The 19,854-nt window shown below is 61.4% G+C and overlaps 2 protein-coding genes across 5 annotated transcripts; both read left to right on the forward strand.

The window, feature by feature from the left end:
• The first annotated feature begins 1,246 nt into the window (after window positions 1-1,246).
• TMEM51 (transmembrane protein 51) lies at window positions 1,247-2,982 on the forward strand. Its single transcript, XM_070758932.1, is given in 3 exon segments — window positions 1,247-1,703; window positions 2,447-2,681; window positions 2,683-2,982. Coding segments are annotated over 3 exon segments (810 nt in total). The 5' UTR covers window positions 1,247-1,338; the 3' UTR covers window positions 2,893-2,982.
• A 1,389-nt stretch (window positions 2,983-4,371) lies between these two features.
• Window positions 4,372-19,774, forward strand: FHAD1 (forkhead associated phosphopeptide binding domain 1). Of its 4 annotated transcripts, none has more exons than XM_070758933.1 (29): window positions 4,372-4,443; window positions 5,161-5,261; window positions 6,158-6,364; window positions 6,967-7,240; window positions 7,348-7,415; window positions 8,007-8,237; window positions 8,362-8,485; window positions 9,118-9,287; window positions 10,357-10,422; window positions 12,689-12,793; window positions 12,873-12,980; window positions 13,077-13,151; window positions 13,239-13,391; window positions 13,565-13,766; window positions 14,033-14,103; window positions 14,201-14,335; window positions 14,430-14,537; window positions 14,953-15,042; window positions 15,151-15,358; window positions 15,905-15,986; window positions 16,271-16,377; window positions 17,069-17,228; window positions 17,427-17,571; window positions 17,857-17,983; window positions 18,151-18,263; window positions 18,403-18,498; window positions 18,587-18,807; window positions 18,897-19,062; window positions 19,492-19,774. In XM_070758933.1, the coding sequence occupies exons 2-29, from the start codon at window positions 5,166-5,168 to the stop codon at window positions 19,588-19,590; spliced, it is 3,807 nt and encodes a 1,268-aa protein (XP_070615034.1). In that variant the 5' UTR covers window positions 4,372-4,443; window positions 5,161-5,165; the 3' UTR covers window positions 19,591-19,774. The 4 variants fall into 4 exon arrangements, with proteins under 4 accessions (XP_070615034.1, XP_070615036.1, XP_070615035.1 ...); XM_070758935.1 differs by having other exon boundaries at window positions 9,157-9,287; XM_070758934.1 differs by having other exon boundaries at window positions 7,351-7,415.
• Window positions 19,775-19,854: the final 80 nt, after the last annotated feature.

Genomic DNA, 19,854 nt, shown 5'->3' on the forward strand with positions numbered 1-19,854 from the left:
AAACTTACCATGCATAACTTGTAATGGCCTAGGGGGAAGGAATATCTCAACTCCCCCATGCCTGGCGGTATAAATGAGTCTTGAGTAGTTTACGAAAGACAGGGAGGGTGGGGGCAGTTCTAATCTCTGGGGGGAGTTGGTTCCAGAGGGCCGGGGCCACCACAGACAGGGCTCTTCCCCTGGGGCCCGCCAAACGACATTGTTTAGTTGACGGGACCCGGAGAAGGCCAACTCTGTGGGACCTTATCGGTCGCTGGGATTCGTGCGGTAGCAGGCGGTTCCGGAGGTAATCTGGTCCAATGCCACGTAGGGCTTTGAATTGTGACTGGAAACTGATTGGCAGCCAATGCAAGCCACGGAGCGTTGAAGAAAGATGGTGTTTTCCTTGGGTTACGCCAGGCCATTGTTCTCCAGCTGTGTTGGACTACAGCTCCCATTCTCCACAGCCAAGAGAACCATAAGCACAGTGTTTTAAGTTACATTGTTTTTTAGATCTTGTAAGCCGCTCAGGGCCCTTCGGGAACTGGGTGGCGTACGAATGTAATCATAAATAAATAAAGCCAGCTAGACGCCCAGATTTGGCACAGGCCGGAGAAGAGGTGGGGGTTGCTGCTGCCTGCAGGGCTTGTGACTCCAGTCGCACAGTTTGCCTGTTTCCAGGCTGTTCTCCCGCTATGTCTCTCTTTCTCACAGTGAAAGAGATTTCACAGTGGTCTCCCGTCCAGCTGCTCTGCTGTGGCCTAGAGGTGGCGCTCTTGCCTCACAGTCAGGAGGTGGTGGGTGCCATCCTAGACAGAGGGAGATGCAGGGTCTCCTGCTGAGCCAAGGGGGTGGGCCAAGTTGGCTCTTCCATGACTTGTGGACTTCAACTCCCAGAATTCCCTGAACCCATCACGTTAGCTCAGGAATTCTGGAAGTTGAAGTCCACATGTCATAGAAGAGCCACTTTTGGCGACCTGGGAGCTAGAGGCCCTGCCTTTCCTCACGGCTTGAATGGGATGAAGGGGCAAAGGGGAAGGGGGCTTCCTAGAGGGCAGAGTTGGGGGCTGCAAGGACTCCCAGGAAGATTGGGGGGGTTTGGGGGCCATTCCAAAGCGGGGGGGGGGGGCTTCTGCCCAGAGGTGGCTGAGATCAATGTTAGAAAGACAAGAGACCAGATTATAATTTCTGCTGCCTCGTCGGGAATATTCCTCGCCTACACTTGACACCCCACTCCCTGTCTTTCTGCAGATCCCCTCGGCCCCCCCTTCCAGATCCTCTGAGGAAGCCCCGCCCGGGCCCTCCACGCACGGAAGAAGGAAGGGGGAGCGCCAGCGTCTCCCCTGAGAGCCGCTGAGGATGGCCCAGTCCAGGTCCAGCAGCGGGTCCCACTACGCCCTGACGGCCATCGGGCTGGGGATGCTGGTCCTGGGAGTCCTCATGGCTGTCTGGAACCTGGTGCCCGGCTTCGGCCTCAGTGCCAAGCCCCACCCGGCCGGGGGCCACCCCAATGAGACCCAGGTGACCAAGGGGCCCCTGCACCGCAGCAAGACCTTCTCGGTGGCCTACGTGCTGGTGGGGGCCGGTGTCCTGCTGCTCCTCTTCTCCATCTGCCTGACCATCCGCGACCGGAGGAAGCCCAGGCACCGCGAAGACAGCGATGGCGTTCACCACACCAGGATACGCCCACAGGCCACGGTTGAGCGGGCCCCACCGGAGGACAGGTGAGCAGGGAGGGAGGGAGGGAAGGGGGTAGCACCTCGCCCCCCCGGAGCTCCTCCCAGTTCCTGGCCTGTGCACAGAAGGCCCCCCCAGCCACACCCGGGGGCTGATCATGGAGCGAAATCCCCGAGGGGCCCCCTCGTCTCCTGGCCAGAAAAGCCCCTCCGGGGCGGCGTTTCCCCTCACCCCCTCCCCCGGCAGCCTCCCTCGGCTGTGGCCTGGGTCTCCCGCCGGAGGCCCTGAGCAGCTCCGCTGGGCCCATATGAAGGGGGCAGGGGGCTCCATTGGGCCTTGGCTGTGACGGGCGTGCGTGTGGGGGGGTCATTGGCAAGCTGGCTCGGACCCCATTCCCACCCCCTGGGCAGCTTCCTCCAGACGGACCTTTGGGGGTCCTGGCTGGCTGAGGGCCTGGGAGCTGTGGCCAAAGAGCCACACCAAATTGTGGGGCGGCAGGTCCGGTTCATACTGCCTGAAGGAGGGGGGCAGGGCAGCAGCAGCGTGCTTGCAAGGGGACAGCCCTCGGTTAGATGCTCTTTGCTGGGAAGGGGCCAGGGGGGAAGCCCCCTTCAGGCCACTGTGCAGCAAGGGTCACAGCCTCCTCACTGATGGCTGGCCTCTTGCCACGTCTAGCCTTGGCTTTTGAGGTCATTTGTTCCCACCCTCAGTGCCTTTTTAAAAGGGAGGGAAGGGGGCTACCCTTCCTGAGTACTCATCTCTCCTGATGTGCCTCTCTCCCCCCCTACAGCCAGGAAGAGGATAACGAGAGCGTCTCCCGCTACTACGTGCCCAGCTACGAGGAGGTGGTCAACGGCCTGTATCCTGAGGCCCCCGGGCGGGAGGCTGAGCGTGGCCCACGCCTCAGCGTCTCCCTTCCGTCCTACGAGTCCCTCACAGGGCTGGACGGGGCCCTCCCCACCAGGCCCAGCCCCCCCGCGGGGGCCGACGGGACAGCAGCGGGGGTGACCCCCCGGGGAGAGCGGCCCCCCCGCCCGGCAGAGCTCCCGCCTCAGCCGGCGCCTGAAGAAGCCCTTGAAAGTGCGCCGGATCAAGTCCGAGAAGCTGCACCTGAAGAACCTGCAGCTGGGCGGCAGCACCCCTCCTGCCCGGGTCACCATCGAGCCCCTCACCCCCCCTCCGCAGTACGATGAGGCACCCCCCAAACTGCCGGAGCCCCGGGAGGGGGAGCCCTAAAGGGAGACCTGGGCCGGCAGCACCGGAAGTGACTCCTGGAGAACTACTGTGTGTGGGCGTGGGCGAGTCTTTCTCCCATCCAGTTGCGAGCCTTGGAGCCAAGCCAGAAGACCCTCTCCACAAGGCCCCCCACCCCCCAAGGATCAGTTGGGCCTGTTTGCCCAAGAGGACAGAAAGGGGGGGCAGGAGGAGAAGGTGAAGGAACCAGCACCCGGGGGGAGGGTCTCTGTGGCCTTTGTCCTCTTCAGCCTGGCCCACCCAGGATCTGGGGGGGGGGAACCCCACCCCGGTTCCCCTTCCCTCCCACCCGCGGGATGGATAGTTGGGGAAGGTTGCCAAATCCCCTCTGGGAACTCCGTTCAGGGTGGGTAGGGGGAGCTTTTGATACCGCCTTAGCAATATGAACTTTTGGGGTTATGTAGTGCAGTGTTTCCCAACCTTGGCAACTTGAAGATATCTGGACTTCAACTCCCAGAATTCCCCAGCCAGCAAACGCTGGCTGGGGGATTCTGGGAGTTGAAGTCCAGATATCTTCAAGTTGCCAAGGTTGGGAAACACTGATGTAGTGTGTGCGTGCGAGTCTTTTTCTAAGTGATGTCATTTTTGTATCTCTGTCTGGTAATGATCAACTCTCAGAAACAGCACTCCAATTGGTCATTCCGCCTGCCAGGCTGGTTTTTAATGGTTTTGTGTCCGTTTCCGGCCGGGGGGCGTCGGACCAGGCCCTCTCTTCAGCCACACGAAGGAAACGCCGGTGGGTGCCTTGAAATCAGCCGCTCACTCCAACTCACCCCCGGGATCTGCTGCAGGCCCGGAGATGCCTTCGTTGGTGGTGGGGAGGGGACCTCTGGCCCCTCCTGGGTTTGCAGTTGCTGGACTTGAAATGTGGAGCGGCTTTTTCCAAGAGGGCGCAAACTTTTTTAAACTGGGTGGGGGGAGATCCTTTTTAAACAGAATAAATGGGCGAGATCTTTCTGTAATCCAGGCGGCTGTTTCTGGTCTTTGGGGGTTAGGGAGGGCGGGGGGGGGGGGGGCTGAGGGGCTGCCGGCTTCGTTTCGGGGGGGGGCGGCTCTATGGGGGGCCTCCAAGCCAGACCCCTCCACTGGGGAGAGAGTGGGGTCCGGGACTGGGGCGGGGTGTGTGTGTCCAAACGTGCCAGAGGGCGGGGCACCGCTGGGAAAAGCATGGGTGTCGCTCGTAAAGGGGGAATCCGCCCATTGTGGTTTAACGGCGGGTTTCTTCACCTGAGCCCTTTAAAACGGGTGGACTTCAACTCCCAGGGTTCATGGTCGAGGCCTGACCGGCTGAGGAATTCTGGGAGTCGGAGTCCGCCCGGGAGGCACGAGCTTCCCTAATAGGCGCGGCGGATACGCGTGCGTCAGCTGATCTGTCGCGCTCGGTTTCCATGGGAACGAAACTGGTTGCCGCGGAGACTCCTTCCGGCGGAAAGGCGTGGCCTAGGGTCCGGTTGCCATGGCCACGGGTCCGCTTGGCGGGAGTCGCGTCGGCGCTTCAGCGGGCCCGCGCCGGCTTCCCTCGAGGGTTCCCCGGTGAGCTCCGTCTCCCTGCCTCCGAGCGCGTGCAGAACCCCGCCGGCCTCCCACGTGGGATGGGGAGGTGCGCTGCCTTTGAAGGGGGCTCCGGACACCCGAGGGAGGGGCCCGCCCCCACCCCCAGGACTCTGGGCCCCGCTCTGGGGATCCCCCCCCCAATACACTTATTAAATGGGTTTCTATGCCGCCCCTCTCCGAAGACTTTTCATCTTGCCCCATATGACACCCCCCCCCATCACCACCACCACCACCGGGCTGCGAACCCCCAGTCAGCGCATGGGGGGGGGGTGATGGGGGGAGCAACGGAAGCATTTGGGCAACTGATTCAAAGGCCAGGAATAAAAAGTTGGTTGTTTAAGAGAAACCGCAGGGAAACCCGCCCCCTTTTTCGGCCTGCCCGTGTGTCCCCCTCCCACCCACCCCCGGGTAATGCTGGCAGGAATCCACCTCCAAGGCCGGGAGTTGCAGGGTGGGGCAAAGGGATGGGTGGGAGACGAAGGGGCACGGTGGGGGGGCATTTCCCCATTTAAGCAGAGGAATGAATGAAGAGCACCCAGTTTGTTCTGGCCTCCCTTCCTTTGAGAGTCCCAGCCGGAGGAGCTGTCTTGGCTGTTGCCACCGGCCGCTCCTGTCGTTGTGTTTGCACACGCTTGAGCCGTCTCCCGGACACTCAAGGGCCTGTGCTTCCTCCCCACCACGTCCCTTGTCCGGCAGAGAGCATGAAGGCCTTCCTAAGGAACGCAGATGGCGCCTGGGCGCTCAGGCCAAAGATAACGACGATAGGAAAACACGGTGATGCGGACATCATTCTTCAGGTAAAGGACATCCGTGTGGGGCATTCCCTGCCCTTCCTTCACCACCACCACCATCTCTCCCACAGTGGAATCTGTTCAGAACTGTAATCTCAGAATTACAGGGGAAGCGCCATGTTGAGCAAGGGGTCAACTCTGAACGTAAAAGCCCAGCCTTGGTCCTGCTGGCTCCACTTAGTTCTTGAACCTGCCTAAGAAAGTGGAAGCCAACGACAGAGGCCAAGCCTGCCGAATGACCCAGACGCCCTTCTCCCAAAGCTAATGCTGGTTTTTGTCTCTCTGCTAGCTCACGGCGGAAGCGAGATTTTAAACCAGTCCGGGTTTTGGTTTCGGAGGTGGGAATGTGGCCTCAGTTGACTGGGACGTATGGGAAGCGGCCCAAAAGACAGAATCCGCACGAATCCCAGCGACCAGTTAGGCCCCACAGAGTTGGCCTTCTCTGGGTCCCGTCGACTAAACAATGTCGTCTGGTGAGACCCAGGGGAAGAGCCTTCTCTGTGGCAGCCCCAACCCTCTGGAATCAGCTCCCTCCGGAGATTAGGATTGTCCCCACCCTCCTTGCCTTTTGTAAACTCCTTAAAACCCACCTCTGCCGTCAGGCATGGGGGAATTGAGCCATAATTTATGCGTGGTATGTTTGTGTGTATGTCTTGCTTTTAAATAAGGGTTTTTTAGTTATTTTAATTATTAGATTTGCTATCGTCTATTGTTTTTACTATTGCTGTGAGCCGCCCCGAATCTACGGAGAGGGGCGGCATACAAATCTAATAAATAATAATAATAATAATAATAATAATAATAATAATAATGAAGAGGACCTTCCCTGCCTCCCCTGGGATGGTCTTGCGCTTCGTTTGTGATTCGGGTGCAGTTAGGTTAAAAAGCCCCCCCCCCTTCAGTCTCCAGGGCTGGAAGACCACCATGCCGCCCTCGAGTTCAGCGAGGCCGAGCACAGCTTCATCCTTCGGGACTTCAACACCAGCAGCGGCTCCTTTGTGAACAACTGCCAGATCCAGAACGTGGCCGTGAAAGTGGGCCAGGGCGACCTCCTGCGCTTCGGCTCTGGTGGGCCGACCTTTGAGCTGGTGCTGGACCACCTGCCTCAGGTAAAGGAGGTGCTGGTGGTGGGGCAATCGGCGAGCCCACCCCACTGGAGATCCCCCTTGGGCCCTGCCAGCCGCCAAAAGGAAACCGCTCAGCCCAAATGAGGGGTCGTGATCAAGCACACCACGGCTGGTACGGTGATCTCCGGGGCTTATGGGAGCCGGAGTCCCTGTTCCTGGGCTCCACTCGGGTGGAAGAAGGCACCCTTGAAATGTCCCCTCAGCGCCCCCAGCCTCCTTCCAGGAAATTCAGCTGGACAACCCGCCCTAGCCGCCAGCATTTGGCCTCTTGTGGTCCAGGGTTTGTGAAGGCGGAGAGGAGCGGGTGGCGCACGCCTGGGGGCCCAGTCCCTCTGGGCCCCATTGGCATCCTCGGCATCCTTGCCCTGCCATGATCCCCACGGGGTCACCCATGCACACCCCTGTGACGTTCCTGCTTGTCCGGTGGGATGAAGGCCCCCTATTTATCATGTGTCATATTCCTTGGCTGACCCTCTCCCTCGGACGGGTGTGTGTGCTGTGGGCAGGCAGCCTTGCCCCCCCCCCCCCTGGGAAAGGCTGCTCTGTCTGGGGGCAGACAAAGTTTCTCCCATGTCGCCCTGCAGGTGCCTTATCCTCCGGCGAATCGGCGCATTGCCTGGCCGGGCCAGGTGCAAGTGGTGGCAGCCTCCCCTCCGTCGGCAGCTGCGGCTCCCCAGTTTCCGTTGCTGCCCTCTCAGCAGTCCTCACCCGCCAGCCCCAGCTGGCCCCATGCGGCAGGAGGGTCCTCGCCACGTCCCCCCCTCCGGAAAAGGCCCCCCGGGAGCGCCTGGGGCAGGACCGTCTCCTCCTCGGCCTTCTCTTTGGAGATTCCCAGCTGGGCCCCAACTGCCCTCGCAGGTACCGAGGGGGCGAACCTGTCCGAAGAGCAGGAACTGGGCCAGGGGTTTGTGGTGGGTCTGTCCGTCTGTCAGTGCCCCCCCCCCCACTTCTCTCCTCTTCTCTAGCAGGCAATGGAGCCCCCCCTGGCCCCCCTGCCAGCAGCCCAGACGGGGATGTGCTTCTGAGAGAGAAGGTGGGTGAGGACTTTGAGGGAGCCAGCAAGCCCCCCCGCTCCCCTCAAGCAAGCCCCCCCTGTTCTCCCTCCAGGCCGGCCCCCCCGTCTCTTGGCATCAAGGCTGAGTTGTGGGGAGCCCTTCGAGATTTTATTAGCCTCAAATATTCTCACCTCGAAAAAGAAATCTTGCCCAGGAATCCCAACCACAGGCAAGATTGACGGAAGGAAGGTTTAGCCCAGGCAAGGACTTGCGGTCAGAGAGGGAGAAAGAGAGAGAGCTGCTTGTGGGCCCCCACCCCATCCCCAGGGGACAGGAAAGCAGCCTCAGTCAGTCGGGGGGGGGTCAGCGAAAGGGGGCTGGGGGGGACATCCTGGGGGGGGGGGGTTGGCCAGAAGCAGCCTTTCCTTCCAGCAGCCACCAGGCCTTTTGGGCAGCGTCTCCCCATGAAAGGTGCAGCCAGGCTGGGTGACCTCTGAGGGCCCCGCGGTCATTCTTCCCGTCTTACAGCATTAGCCCCTCTGAGGCTCGCGGGAGCCCCCCCTGGAGGGAGAAGGGGGCTGGACCTTTCTGGCCCCCTGCTAATTTCTTCCCTTGTGTTCCTCGGGCAGGAAGAGGCCGTTTTGAAGCTGGGGGACGAGATCCGCCGCTTGTCCGCCTTGGAAAGCGAGTGCAGCCACAAGGACAGGCTGATCGCAGAGCTCCAGGGAGAGATTTCGGCCATGACCGAGAAGATGGCGGCCGCCCTGGCTGGGAAGGAGGCCGAGTTCCACCAGAAGCTGGCCAGCCTGGACAGAGAGTCCGAAGCCAAGGCCGAGGAGATCCGGAGGCTGAAGGAGGAGGTGGGCCGTGGAGCCGCTCTCCACCTGCGTGGGCAAAAGACTTGCCTTGGTGTGTGCGGGCAGTGTAGGTGCCTCCTTTCAAGGCTGGCTGACCTCCACCCCCCCACCCTCCTTCCCCTGCCAGGTCACTTGCCTGCAGAGGAACACCAGCGAAGTCCTGTACCACTCCCTCTCGGACCGCGACCTGCAAATCGCTCGTTGGAAACAGGAGAACGAAGGCCTGAAGAAGAGCTATGCCCTCACCTCAGGTGCCCCCCCTCCCCTGGGCTCCCTTTATTCTCCCCCCTCCTCTCCCCCCTCGGGGCCACTCAGAGGTTCCCACAGACTGGCCAGCGAACAGGAGGAGAGCCTTCGTCCACTGCAGGGGTGCAGCCGCCTCTCTCACAGGCGTCACAGGCTGTGGGGGGGGGGGGCACCCTGGATATTACGCATCCCGCACAGAGGGGCCCCTGTGGTGAGCCTGGCCGTCAGGGAGCCCCCTCCCCGTGGAGAAGGCCAATCGTCCCAGGAAAGCATGGGGGGAGGGCAGCGGTGGTGGGCGGGTCAGGCCAGACATCAAGGGATGGCAAGTTCTAGCCCCGCCCTGGCCACAAGGCCAGCCACTCCCCCTCAGCCCCAGGAAGGAGGCAACGGCCAGCCTCTTCTGCCAAGGGGGCCTGTGCTAGCAGCCTCGAGGTGACCGAGCGGAAGAGGAAAAGAGCCCCCCCCCCTCTGCCCCGTGGGACAAGAGCCATCCTGGTCTCATACAGTCAAGAATGTCAAGAAAGGGGTTCCCCACAGAGGCTGCCTTTCTCCTTTGTGTCTGGCAACCCATTTCCCTCAACAGCATCCCCCCCTTCCTCCCCTCCCCGGCCACCCCCCTCCCCCCAACTCCCCACAGCTGGAGGCAGCCGAGCTGATGGCTGTGGGCTCCCTGCAGGACTGGTGACCAGTTTGCAGAAGGACGCGACCTCGAAGGAGCAGCGCTTCCAGCAGCTGAAGACGGAGACCGAGAAGCTGAGGCAGGAGAGCCGGGAGAAGGACAGCCAGCTGGCCTACGTTTCCGCCCAGGTCAGCAGCCCCCCCCTTTCCCTCGGGCGGATGCTGTCAGACTGGTGGACTCCAACTCCCATCATTCCTCGGCCAGCGCGTGGGTTCTGGGAGCTGGAGAAGATCTACCAGCCTTAAAAGTTGCCTAGGCTGCAGATCCCAGGGGGTGGGCATGGGGGCAAGAATGGGAATGTGAGGGCTGGAACAGCCTCCCTTCTCTGCAGGCCCTCACCCGGGAGCCCTTGGGGCTAGTGCTGCTGGTCAGCCCCCTCTGGTCAGCCAGGGATCTGCTAGCCCTGCCGAGGCCTTCCTGCCTCCTGGTCTCCGAGAGAGAGAGAGAGAGAGAGAGAGAGAGAGGATCAGCCCCTGGGGGCCATGGCACACCTACTGCCCCCCTCCCTCAAGGCCAAGAAATAAATTCTAAATCCTGAGTGCCTGTCGGCTAGCTTAGAACACCTGACACGAAGGCCGCGGATGGGTTGATGCCTTCTTCGATTCTGTTCTGTTGCACTCCTCGAATGATGAAAAACTGTCCCTGAGACTGACAGCTGCCTGTATCCACCGAGGCGCCTTTGCAGGGCACAAATGGAGATGTTTTGGCTGCGACTGCAGGGCTGAACACATACACACACCCTAACCCTCGCTCCCGCAGTGGCATATTCTTTAAATAATGGGGGTGTCGGCAGTTTGTCGCGGGACGTGCGCAATGCTCGGAGGCTGCGTAGCCAGAGCTAGAACACCGATTGGGAGCCCGCTAGCTGGATTCACGGGGTCTGTTTAAGGGCCCCTCCCTGGAAGAAGCAAAAGCCACACCTGGGCAGGTACAGGAGCCTCTCGGCTGGGGCCCTTGTGTGGACCAAAGAGAGGAACCTGGGGGTCACAATTCCATGGAGGGTCTACAAAATCCCCAGGCCCCCCTGAAGCGCCACGCCTGGCCAGGTCAGTTCCTGGCCTCCTTGGCCCCAGAAGGAGACTGGGGAGGGAGTGGGAGAAACCCCAGCCTTCTCCCAGGACTTCCCCCTGTGTGTGTGTGTGTGTGTGGGTGTCAGGCCTTTCCCTGGCTGACCGCGTCCCTCGTTGTTCTTCCCAGTGCTCCAGAATCAAAGCGGAGACCAAGCGGGAGCTCAGGGACCGAGACCTCAGTGCCCAGCAGAGTGTGAGTCTGCCCCCCCCCCGTACTTTCGCCTCTGCTTGCTGCAGCTCTTCGGATGTGCCCCCCCCCCAGAAAGTGGGCCCCCGTTAGAAGAGAGCCCCTCCTGCCCTGCCCCACGTCCGATGCCCTTCCGTCTTCTGACCCTCTTTCCTCCCGCCAAGAGGGCAACTGGGCTCACTCGGACTCCCCGCTACTTCTTCCTCCGCTCAGAAGGGGCCCTGCCCTGGGGGGGGAGAGTGTCACAACCCCCCCTCACTCACTCGCTGAGGCTTCTTCTTGTCCAGCATCACAAAGCTTAGTACCGGGAATAATACATACATTGATGGGAATAAGGAGATCGCTGACCATTTCAATAGCTACTTCTGTTCAGTTTTCTCAAAAGACACCTTACAAAATAATAATAATACTATAGAGGGATATAGCATTGCTTCCAGCTGTACGGATTCAGCTCCAGTGATCTTAGAAGCCGATGTCTTAGAAGAACTTGAAAGATTAAAGATAAATAAGGCAATGGGTCCAGATGGCATCCACCCCAGAGTTCTTAAAGAACTCAGATCTGTCATTGCTACCCCCCTGACTGATTTGTTTAACAAATCCCTGTTAACAGGAGATGTTCCTGAGGATTGGAGAATGGCCAGTGTTGTGCCTATCCACAAGAAGGGCAGTAGAGATGAAGCTGGTAACTACAGGCCAGTTAGCTTGACATCAGTTGTAGTTAAAATGATGGAGACTCTACTCAAAAAGAGGATAAATCAGCATCTAAAAAACAATAACTTATTGGACCCAAATCAGCATGGCTTTACTGAAGGCAAATCGTGTCAGACTAATCTCATTGAGTTCTTTGACTATGTCACAAAGGTGTTGGATCAAGGTGGTGCCGTGGATATTGCCTATCTGGACTTCAGCAAAGCCTTTGATACGGTTCCACATAAAGAGCTGATAGATAAATTAGTGAAGATTGGACTTAATCCCTGGATAGTTCAGTGGATTTCAAGCTGGCTGAAGCATAGACATCAGAGAGTTATTGTTAATGGCGAGTATTCTGAGCAGAGTCAGGTTACAAGCGGTGTGCCACAAGGGTCTGTTCTGGATCCTATTCTTTTTAATATGTTTGTGAGTGACATAGGGGAAGGTTTGGTAGGGAAGGTTTGCCTATTTGCCGATGACTCTAAAGTGTGCAATAGGGTTGATATTCCTGGAGGGGTCTGTAATATGGTAAATGATTTAGCGTTACTAGATAAATGGTCAAAGCAATGGAAACTGCAGTTTAATGTTTCCAAATGTAAAATAATGCACTTGGGGAAAAGGAATCCTAAATCTGAGTATTTCATTGGCAGTTCTGTGTTAGCAAAAACTTCAGAAGAGAAGGATTTAGGGGTAGTGATTTCTGACAGTCTCAAAATGGGTGAACAGTGTGGTCGGGCGGTAGGAAAGGCAAGTAGGATGCTTGGCTGCATAGCTAGGGGTATAACAAGCAGGAAGAGGGAGATTGTGATCCCCTTATATAGAGCGCTGGTGAGACCACATTTGGAGTACTGTGTTCAGTTCTGGAGACCTCACCTACAAAAAGATATTGACAAAATTGAACGGGTCCAAAGACGGGCTACAAGAATGGTGGAAGGTCTTAAGTATAAAACGTATCAGGAAAGACTGAATGAACTCAATCTGTATAGTCTGGAAGACAGAAGGGAAAGGGGGGACATGATCGAAACATTTAAATATGTTAAAGGGTTAAATAGGGTTCAGGAGGGAAGTGTTTTTAACAGGAAAGTGAACACAAGAACAAGGGGACACAATCTGAAGTTAGTTGGGGGAAAGATCAAAGGCAACATGAGAAAATATTATTTTACTGAAAGAGTAGTAGATCCTTGGAACAAACTTCCAGCAGACGTGGTTGGGAAATCCACAGTAACTGAATTTAAACATGCCTGGGATAAACATATATCCATCCTAAGATAAAATACAGGAAATAGTAAAAGGGCAGACTAGATGGACCATGGGGTCTTTTTCTGCCGTCAGTCTTCTATGTTTCTATGTTTCTATGTTTCTCTTCCTTTACTACGGGAGCAGAAATCGGGTCCCAGCCACAACTAACCTCCACGATCCTTTCTTTTCAAATGGGGAAGCCGTTGACTTTGGGCTGCTGCTGCTGTGACCCCATCCAGGAGGGCTCCCCCTCCCCTCCTTGTGCACGAACTGGGCCCCTCGGTCCCCGGGACCAGCGGGCTCTCCCCCCAGCCCCTGATACTCCCTCCCTGGTCCTTTGCAGCGGATCGCAGAGCTGGAGCTGCAGGCGGGCCAGTCCAAGGAGGAGGCCAGGAGGCTCTGCGCAGAGCAGGAGGCCCTGAGCCGGATGCTGGCCGAAGCCACTAAGGTGGGCGGCCGGGGACGGTAGGGGGGAGGGAGGGGCCCCCACCCTGCACAGAGCCTCAGCTGTCTTGCTTCCCTCCCAGGCCGAAGGGGAGCTGAGACAGGAGGCGGAGAGGCGAGCTCAGCAGGTGCAGGAGCTGGGGCGGAGGGAGCGCCTCCTGCGCTCGGAGGTGGAGCAGGCCGCCGCTCAGGTACGCCAGGGGCCCCTCCTCCCCCTCCTCACTGGGGGCTGGGCTGAGGGGGAGGGGAGGCATCTCCCTCCCGCCATTGAACTCTGCCGCTCCCAGGCGCAGCGATTCCGGGACCAGGTGCTGAAGGCTCTCTTCCCCGAGCCTCCCGAGAAAGCCCTAAGCGATGAGCAGGTAACTGCCTCCTCTTCCATGGGAGGGGGGGGGGACCTCCCTGTGGAGGAAAACCTGATCTTTTACACCCTCCCCCCCCCTGCCAAGATTGTTGAGGAGATCCACCAGCAGCAGGAGATCCACCAGGGTGCCACTCAGAGGGCGGCAGGGCTGCAGAAGGAGGCGCAGATCCAGGCCCTGGAGAGGGAGAACCTCTCCTCCCACCTGTCTTTGCTGAAGAAGTCGCTCGATGGATTCCAGGTCTTCCCCCCCCCCCCGCCAAAGCCACCTGGTGGGATTTGGGCCTTCTCCCCCTGGGGCACAGCTGGCCCCCAGAGACTGCCCTTTGGCCCTGACGGAGGGGGGCAGTAGGTGTGCCATGGCCCCCAGGGGCTGATCCTCTCTCTCTCTCTCTGCCCCCCCCCCCCCGCCAGGAGTCCCTGAAGAGCTCCTTCTCTGCCAGGACCCTGAAGGAGGCCCTCAGCCAGCTGCAGAGCCTCCCCGCGCTGGCCCCACTGGCCTCAGACCTCCAGTCCTCCCTGGCCCACATCCTCTACAGCGTCCTGGGCTGGGTGGAGGCGCTGGAGTCCCTCCTCCGCAACATGGGCGTCCAGGCCCCCGCTGGGGACCACGCAGGTCGGCCTCCCTTCTGGCTGAAGGGGGGGGAGAGAGCAACGGGGGGGGGGATGGTGGAGTCTTCCTTTGCAGTGGGGGGGGGGGCAGGCAGGGCCAAGCGGGAAGGGCCCCCCCCCGTCCCAAGCACCCAAGGGGAGAACCAGGGCGTGTGGGCAGCAGGGGCCTCACTCGCTCAGGGCGAGAGTCCAGTCTCAGGTGGATCCCCCCCTAACACACACACACACACTTCCCCCCCCCCTCAGTGGACGCTCTCCCCCTTCTGCCAGGAATGGCCACCTACATGAAGCAGCTGCTGGACCAGCACCACAGCCTGACGGGGCAGCTCCAGGCCCTGCAGGTGACGGCCTCCCCCCCAACCCCCTCCCCACTTTGGAGCAGGGCAGCCGCCTCCCCCAGCCCCCTCTGAGGGTGCCCCTTCTCTTCCCCCCCTGCAGACCCAGCTGTGGAGGGAAGAGGAGGCCCAGCGTTGTGCCCTGCGGGAGAGGCTGGAGGAGCTGAGGGAGCAGCTGGAGGGGGAGGCCCAGTCCCGGGAGAGGAGCCTCCGCCAGGAAGGGGAGCAGCAGAAGGAGGTGAGCCCCAGGGGAGGAGGGGAGCGCTCCTGCCAGACCCCCCCCACCCTTTGAGGAGAGGGTCTCCCTCTCTCCACCCCCCTTCTCCCCATAGGTCCTGGCCAGGAGAGCCGCCCTGGCAGAGGCCCAGTTGAAAGGAGCCCTGGAAGAGGAGAAGGCCAGGGGACGCCGGCTGGAGGCTGAAGTGGAGGGACTCTCCCAGGTGGGGGCGCTCTCCTTTCCCCCGTCCCTTTCGTTATACGTGGGGGTAGGACGCTATATCTATGGCACCCGTTCAGGGGCAGGGGATTGGGCCCAAAGCCTCGGGGAGGGTGGGGGGCTAAGCGAGGAATTGGGGGAGTGGGCTTTGCCCCATTTTGCCACGTTTGTTGATTGGGTGGCTGCAGCTGTCCGAGTAACAACAGCATCATACGACGGTCATAACTCTGAGGAGCAGCACTTTTTCTCTCGCTTCCGTCGTAACTTTGACCAGCTGCTGTTGTAACCTCAACTGCGAAATTAGTGGAGGACGGCCTGCACTGCGGCCTTCCTCTTGTGGCAGACCGAAGGGGGAATAGGGGGGAGCCCTGCGGCCATTTCTCAGACCCCGTCCGGCCCTTCCCCTCCCTGCCCTGCAGGCCCTGGAAGGGAAGAGGGAGCTGGAGAGGACACTCAGCGCTCGGGTGGAGGAGAGCCTGGGGTCCCTGGAAGACGCCAAAAGGGGGAAGGTAACTGGGGGCGTCAGGGTCTCTTACGGGGTGGCTCCGGAGGGAGGGAGGGGGCCCAGGCCACGCCCAGCGATGCCCCCCCTGCTGCCACCCCTTTCCCCGTGCCAGGCAGTGGCGGAAGAGCAGCTCTCGGCCTGGGAGGGGCGGCTGCAGGGCCTGGAGGCGGAGGCCGAGTCCCTGCGGCAGAAGCACCAGCAGGAGGTCTCGGAGTACCAGGAGCTGGTCAAGCAGCATGCCAGGACCATCGTGGCACTGGAGAAGAGGCTGCCCAGCACTGCCCAGCGGCCGGGGGAGGAAGGCGGGGGCCGGCAAGGAGGTCAGTCAGGGCAGAGGCTGGCCCTGGTCCCCCCCTCCCCTCCCATTGTGAAACTATCTCAGACCCCCCCCCCCGGAAACCCTTGGTGGGTGCCACCCGAGAGCCCCCACGGAGGAGACGGAACTGGATTCAGTAAAGCCCGTGAGAAACCACCACCCCCTTTCATAAGCTGCACCAACACTGCTCTGCTCCAAGCGAAGGTGGCCGTGAACCTGGATGGAGAGGGGGGGGGGCTTCAGGGGTGGACTTGCTCAGTTGATTTCTGTCCTGGCCCCAGTCCTCCCTAGGGCCTCCGTCCTCTGGCCATCCCTCCCCTCATCCCATTGCGGCCGGTCCAAGAGCCCAGTGTGTGTGTGGGGGGAATCCCTCCGTGGACTCCTCAGGACTGTGTGGCCTCCGTGGAGTCGACACCCACCCACCCCCGGGGACCCTTCCCAGACTTTTGCCCTCGTCATGATGGGAAAGGTGAAGGGATTATTATTCTCGGAAACCTGCCATAGTCCAGACTGTTTCCCGCATCCTTCCACAACTTCCCCCCCCCTCCAGAAACGAAGGAGGAGCCTTGCAAGTCCCCGTCCCCTGCCCCCCCAGGGCTGTGCATCATGGACAAGTTTCACGCTTTCCTGAAGTAAGCCGGGCCCCCGTTCCCCCCCTCGCTGAGAACACGAGGGAAGGATTTCCATGGGGGGGGGGACGCGATCCAGAGCCCCAGGGGGGGTGTTCCTGCTCCCACCCCCACTCTCCCTCTGGGGCCTCCCGGGTCCCCTCCCATCCCCTGTGTGCTGCTGCCCACTGACCTCTGGAGAGAAGAGATTGGGGGGGCAGGTTTCCCTTAAGAGGGGAACCCTCCACCTCCCCAACCAGCCACTAACATAGAAAACCCTGCCCTTTTCTCTCCCCCCCCCCCCACAGGGAGGAGCTGGCAGCCGCTAAGCAGGAGATCCAGGCCAACCAGGTGGTCATCGGGCAGCTCAAACAGGAGCTTGGCCAGGCCAGGGCCACCATGTCCGACGTAATCGGTTTGTGACACGCGTGTTGCTTTGGACACAGATTCATAGCGTCGTCCACCCGGCCGCTGCCCGGACTTTTTAATTAAAGTTTATGATGAGACAAAAACACGGAAAGGAGCAGAGAGTTAGAGAGCTTGAAGGGAGGGAGGGAGGAAGGAAGGAAGAGGGAGGAAGGAAGGGAGAGAGGGAGGGAGGAAGAAGGGATGGAGGGAGGAAGAGAGGGTGGAAGGAAGGGAGGAAAGGAGGAAGGAAGGGAGGGATGGAGGGAGGGAGGAAGGCAGGTGGTGGCCTCCTCTGACTTTTCCCAGGAAGGGCAAGGCAATCCCGCCCTCCCCCACGGGGTCTTTCTCGGCTTTCCCAGCCCCTTCCTCTAAGGACAAAAGGGTGCTCAGCAGTGTCAGAGCCTGGAACCAGTTTCCCACCTTATTCAGAAGACCCAGAGCCCCTCCCCAATCGCCCCTCTTTAAGCGAAAGGGGTTTGCCTGCCCCACCAGCTCCCATTTTGCCCAGATAAGAGAGGGGGCCCCAGTGGGGGGTGGCAGCCCAGGGGGGAAAGCCGGGGCGAAAGCTGAGGAGACCCCGGGGGGCCACCCTAGAACCAGCCACTCACCCAACGCTGCCCCAGAGCCCAGAAGGGGTGGGGGGAGGGGGCTTCGGGGAGGATTAAGGGAGTCCCCCCCCATATTTCCTCTGTCCGCAGGGGAGCTGAGCGAGAAGCAGAAGGTGGAGCTGGAGGAGAAACGGACCCTGGTGGAGACCCAGGCCCGGGAACTCGGCCTCCTGCGGGAGAGGCTGGCGGAGGGCACGAGGCTGCTGGCCCAGAGGGAGGCCCAACTCCTGGCCACCACCCGGGAGTTAAGGTGGGGCGGGGGGGGGCAGATCGTAGCCACCCCATCCTCCCCCAGGCGGGTCCTCTCCCGGTCTTTGCAGCTGCCCCTTGAGTGACCGTTCGAAGGCCTTGAGGAAAGGGACTCCCCCCCCAATGACCCGAGGGAAGCCGGGGGCGCTGCAGGTGTAGCCCCCCCTGCTCGCGGTCACCCCAGCCGCCTCCCCCGCAGGAGGGCCCGGGAGAAGGAGCAGGCGAAGGAGCTGCAGGAGGAGGAGGAGGAGGCGAAGGCCCCGCAGAGAGCCAGGCTCCAGGTGCAGCACAAGGGGGTGCAGACCGTGGGGGCCCCGCAGGGTCCTCCCCCCGCTGCAGCCAAGGCAAGTGGGGGGGGCTGGCGGGGGTCCTCGGGTGTCGCCCTGGAAGCAGCCAACCCTCCCACCTCAAGGGGGGTCACTGCTAATTGCGGCTCTAGGGGCTGTCGGGGGCTGGTGGGAGGGGAGAGCCACCTCTGGCTGCCCACCCCCCCATTCAGGCCCCACTCTTCAAGGGGGGGGGGGTTTGGGCTCAGGTAAAACTGACCCAGCTTGCCCGGGGAATGCTGCCCCTGCCCGGCTGGAGCGGGCTGAGTGTCGGTGGGGGTCTCTCTCTCTCTCTGCTTCCAGGAACCCCCCCTCTTGTGCCTGGCCGACCTGGGGGCCCGGTGCAAAGGCTCCCGCCATGAAGAGGTCATCCTTCGGCAGAAGGAGACCCTGGCCCAGCTGCGCAAGAAGCTCCACAAACTGGAGAAGGGTGAGTGGGGGGGGCCTCCCTTTTGCTCCCCCCCATTTGAGGAAGGGAAGGTGGGAAGGGGAGGGGGGCAGGGCCCTTGGCCACCTCTGGGACTCCAAGTGGCCACGTGTGGAGGCCCCCAGTGGGTGGCTTTTCTCCCAGCCCACGTTAATGGTTCCCTTCCGTAGAGGCGAAGACCCCGGAGCCCCTCCTGGTCGTGCGCAGGGGGCCGGCAGAGAAGCAGGCGAAGGAGAAGGGCCCCCCCACAGTGGTGCTGGCGGCAGCAGTGGGGGCCCACCAGGTAATCCCAGCCACCAGGGGGGGGCCAAGGGGTGGGGGAGGGGTGAGTAGGAAAGGGGGGAGCCCGGGGGCAGGAGGAGGGGGTGCCCAGGGGAGCGGGCATCCTCAGGAGCTCTTGCTGCCTTCACCCCCCCTCGCAGCCTCCAGCTGGGCCCTCTGGGACTGACCTCAACGAGGCCACGGAGAGGACCGCCAGGCTGGAGATGGCGGATGCGCTGGACCTCAGTGAGAACTTGGTAGGGAAGGGGGGCCTGGGGGAAGGGGGGCTGCCGCTCTGGTCCTTCCCAGGGTCGTCCCACACGCCCTCCTCCCCCCCCCCCCCAGTACCTGAGCCTCGTCCGGGGCCTCTCCAGCCTGATGGATGTGGAGCAGATGGTGGGCTTGCGGACCCTCAAGCACCTGCCGCAGGCCGAGCGGGAGAAGGTGGGCCAGGCGCGTCAGAGGAACCTGGAGCTGCTGCTGGAAAAGATCTCCCGGCTGAAGAGCCGCCTGCAGCGGAAGGAGGCCCTGCTGAGGGAGTACGAGGGGGACGCAGGGCCCTGCAGGTAGCGGCCCCAGGAGGGACGGGGGAGGACGTTCCTCCTCCGGGGAACATCTCAGACCAGCGCCCCACCCTCTGCCCCCCCCTCCGCAGGAGCAGCAGGAAGAGCCTGCAGGCCTGCCAGGCGGAGTTGGCCAAGCTGGCCGACCAGGCGCACCAGGACGCGGAGGAGAAGGGGCTGCTGAAGGAGGCCCTGCAGAGGGCGCGGGTGCAGCTGGGCCAGGAGAAGAGGCTCAACAGGGCCCTCAAGAAGCCCAAGGTGGGGGGGGGCACCTGGGAAGGACTGGGCAGCCCTTGTGGGGTGAGACTGGGGGTCTCAGATGCCATGTGGGGGGGCAGGGGCTACACGCAAGCTGCCCTCCCCACCCAGAATGGGAGGCAGAAGGAGAACCCCCCTCCCGCCCCTCTCCAGAGACGTGCGCTGCGCAGACCACCAGCTGCAGCCCAGGTGGGCAGTCTGGTTTGGCCCATTGCGGGGGCTTTGGACGCCATCCACCCCCCTCCCGGAATAAAGACACCCCCAACCCCCCCTGCTCAGGCCTGGGGAAAAGACGGAGAGCGGGCAGAAGGGAACCCCAAGCCCCCCCAACCCTCACGGGGCAGGATGGGGTGGGTGGGGTGGGGGGACACACCGCCTGAGACCCCCTGCGTTTCCTTATGCCCCTCCCCCCCTCCCTCCCTCTTGCAGACGCCAGCCCCAAGGAAGCCGCCCTGCGAGGTTCCGAAGGCCGCCGGGGGTCCGAGGGAGGCCTGCAGACCCCAAGTGCCCTGCAGCAGCTGGGCCTAGGCGGGGGGCCCTCCGGAGCGCTGTGGGGCAGGGCCAGTCCTGCCACTGTCAATAGGAGAAATGGAGCAAAGAGGATGTATTTTGGGACGGGGGGGCGCTTGTCCAGGCAGCCAGCGCCCTCCCCCCCGGAGACCCCAGGCCTCCCCTGTGAGCCTGCAAAGGATAAACGGCTCTCTCGCCCTGCCGCCTGTCTCAGCTGACCTCTGTGGGGGAGGGGGGGGCAGGGAGGGGGACCCTAATTCACAAGGGGGGGGGTTAGGGGCA

Source organism: Erythrolamprus reginae, chromosome 8, assembly GCF_031021105.1.
Source record: "Erythrolamprus reginae isolate rEryReg1 chromosome 8, rEryReg1.hap1, whole genome shotgun sequence".
NCBI classification, from domain to species: Eukaryota; Metazoa; Chordata; class Lepidosauria; order Squamata; family Dipsadidae; genus Erythrolamprus; species Erythrolamprus reginae.